This window comes from Vombatus ursinus, unplaced genomic scaffold (assembly GCF_900497805.2).
Source record: "Vombatus ursinus unplaced genomic scaffold, bare-nosed wombat genome assembly UNPS02013767.1, whole genome shotgun sequence".
NCBI lineage: Eukaryota > Metazoa > Chordata > Mammalia > Diprotodontia > Vombatidae > Vombatus > Vombatus ursinus.
The window spans coordinates 1,508-3,253 of NW_020953545.1; the positions used below are offsets into that span (position 1 = coordinate 1,508).

General features: G+C 50.0%; 1 protein-coding gene across 1 annotated transcript; it reads left to right on the top strand.

Moving 5' to 3' along the window:
* Positions 1-319: 319 nt before the first annotated feature.
* LOC114040609 (olfactory receptor 139-like) lies at positions 320-1,312 on the top strand (the record flags this gene model as incomplete). Its single annotated transcript, XM_027858718.1, is given in 1 exon segment — positions 320-1,312. A coding segment is annotated over 1 exon segment (993 nt), but the record flags the coding sequence as incomplete, so codon positions are not given.
* Between the last annotated feature and the right edge of the window lie 434 nt (positions 1,313-1,746).

Below are 1,746 nucleotides of genomic sequence, written 5' to 3' on the forward strand. Positions count from 1 at the left end.
CACATATCAAGGCTGACCTGGGTTCAATTAGTTCTCATTCTGGGGAGGGTTGTGGTTAATTTTCAAAGCCCAGCTCAGATTCCTCCAGGAAAGACAGCAGAAAGTCAAGGCTAGCAAAACCTGAAGGTGAAGAGCACCTCTGTCTCAGTAGGACCAGCAGTTGCAAGTGCCACACCACTATTACCACCACATGGGTTTGAGTCTCTCTTCCCCAACTTTCTCCAATTTCCAGAGTCCTGGTTCATTAGTATATGGACCATTGCCCTTTTCAGATTCAGTAGTTTCCCCCATCAGTCTCATTCTTGCCCCATTTTAGCAGGTTCCAGCTACCCCCAAATCCAATGCCTGGCCAGGGCAGGGGCCCACGGATCTGGGACCTGGTCAGAACAGTACATCTGTGACTGAATTCATCCTGCTGGGGCTAACAGAGCATCGGGAACTGAAACCCATCCTCTTCACTATCTTTCTCCTGGCCTATGTAGCCACTGTGGGTGGTAACCTGAGCCTCTTGGCCGCCATCTTGGTGGAGTCCAAGCTGCACACACCCATGTACTTCTTCCTGGGGAATTTGTCTTTCCTCGACATTGGGTGAATCACTGTCACAGTGCCCCCAATGCTGGAACAGCTTCTGTCCCAAGACCATTCAGTTTCCTTTGCTTCCTGCTTCTCCCAGCTCTTCTTCTTCCACCTGCTGGCTGGTGTGGATTGCCACCTACTGACTGCCATGGCCTATGATCGCTTCTTGGCTATTTGCCGCCCACTGACCTATCCCACTCAAATGAGCAGAGGCATCCAGGGGAGTCTGATAGGCATATGTTGGACCATCTCTTTCTGCAATGCACTGACCCACACAGTGGCTCTGTTTGTGCTCAACTTCTGTGGCCCCAACTTGATAAACCACTTCTTCTGTGATGTGCCACAGCTTTTTGGCCTCTCCTGCTCCAGCACTAGTCTCAATGAGAGGTTGCTCTTTGTAGGTGCGGCCTTCATGGGTGTGGTGCCCCTGGTGCTCATCTCTATCTCCTATGCCCATGTGGCTGCTGCTGTGCTGCGGATCCGTTCAGCTGAGGGCCGGAAGAAGGCCTTCTCCACCTGCAGCTCACACCTGGCCATTGTGGGCATCTTCTATGGCACAGGCCTCTTTAGCTACATGCGTCTGGGCTCTGTTGAGACATCAGACAAGGACAAAGGCATTGGGATCCTCAACACTGTCCTCAGTCCTATGCTAAACCCACTCATCTACAGCCTCCGGAATCCTGATGTTCAGGGTGCCCTGCGGAGGGTGTTCATGGGCCAAAAGCCGATGGAATAAGGGGGCTACAGCCCCCAGAGCCTCTTCGTTTCTTTGATTCTTTGCTTTCTTCCTTCCTGTCTTTCTTTCCTTGCTTCCTTTATTTCTCCATTGACGTTTTCCTTAATTTCTTTCCTTTCTCCTTCCTCTTTCACCCTTAACACTTCTCTTCCTTTCTTCTCTCCCTCCTCTACTTCACTCCTTCATGCTCCCATTGCCTTACCCTTTTCCTCCTTCCCTTTCTCCTTTACTCAATCCTTTTTCTCATTTCCCTCTTCTCTTCTTCCTTTCCAACTCTTCTCTCTTCCATTTCTCTTCCCCCACCCCCAAAAAAAAGAGTAGGTGGATTGTCCAAAGGTCTCATACTAAGCTGTGGCAGAGCTTATATTCACACCTAGATGAGAGGGGATGAGTAAGAAGGAAAAGATAGAGGTGACAGAACAGATGAAAAAGGA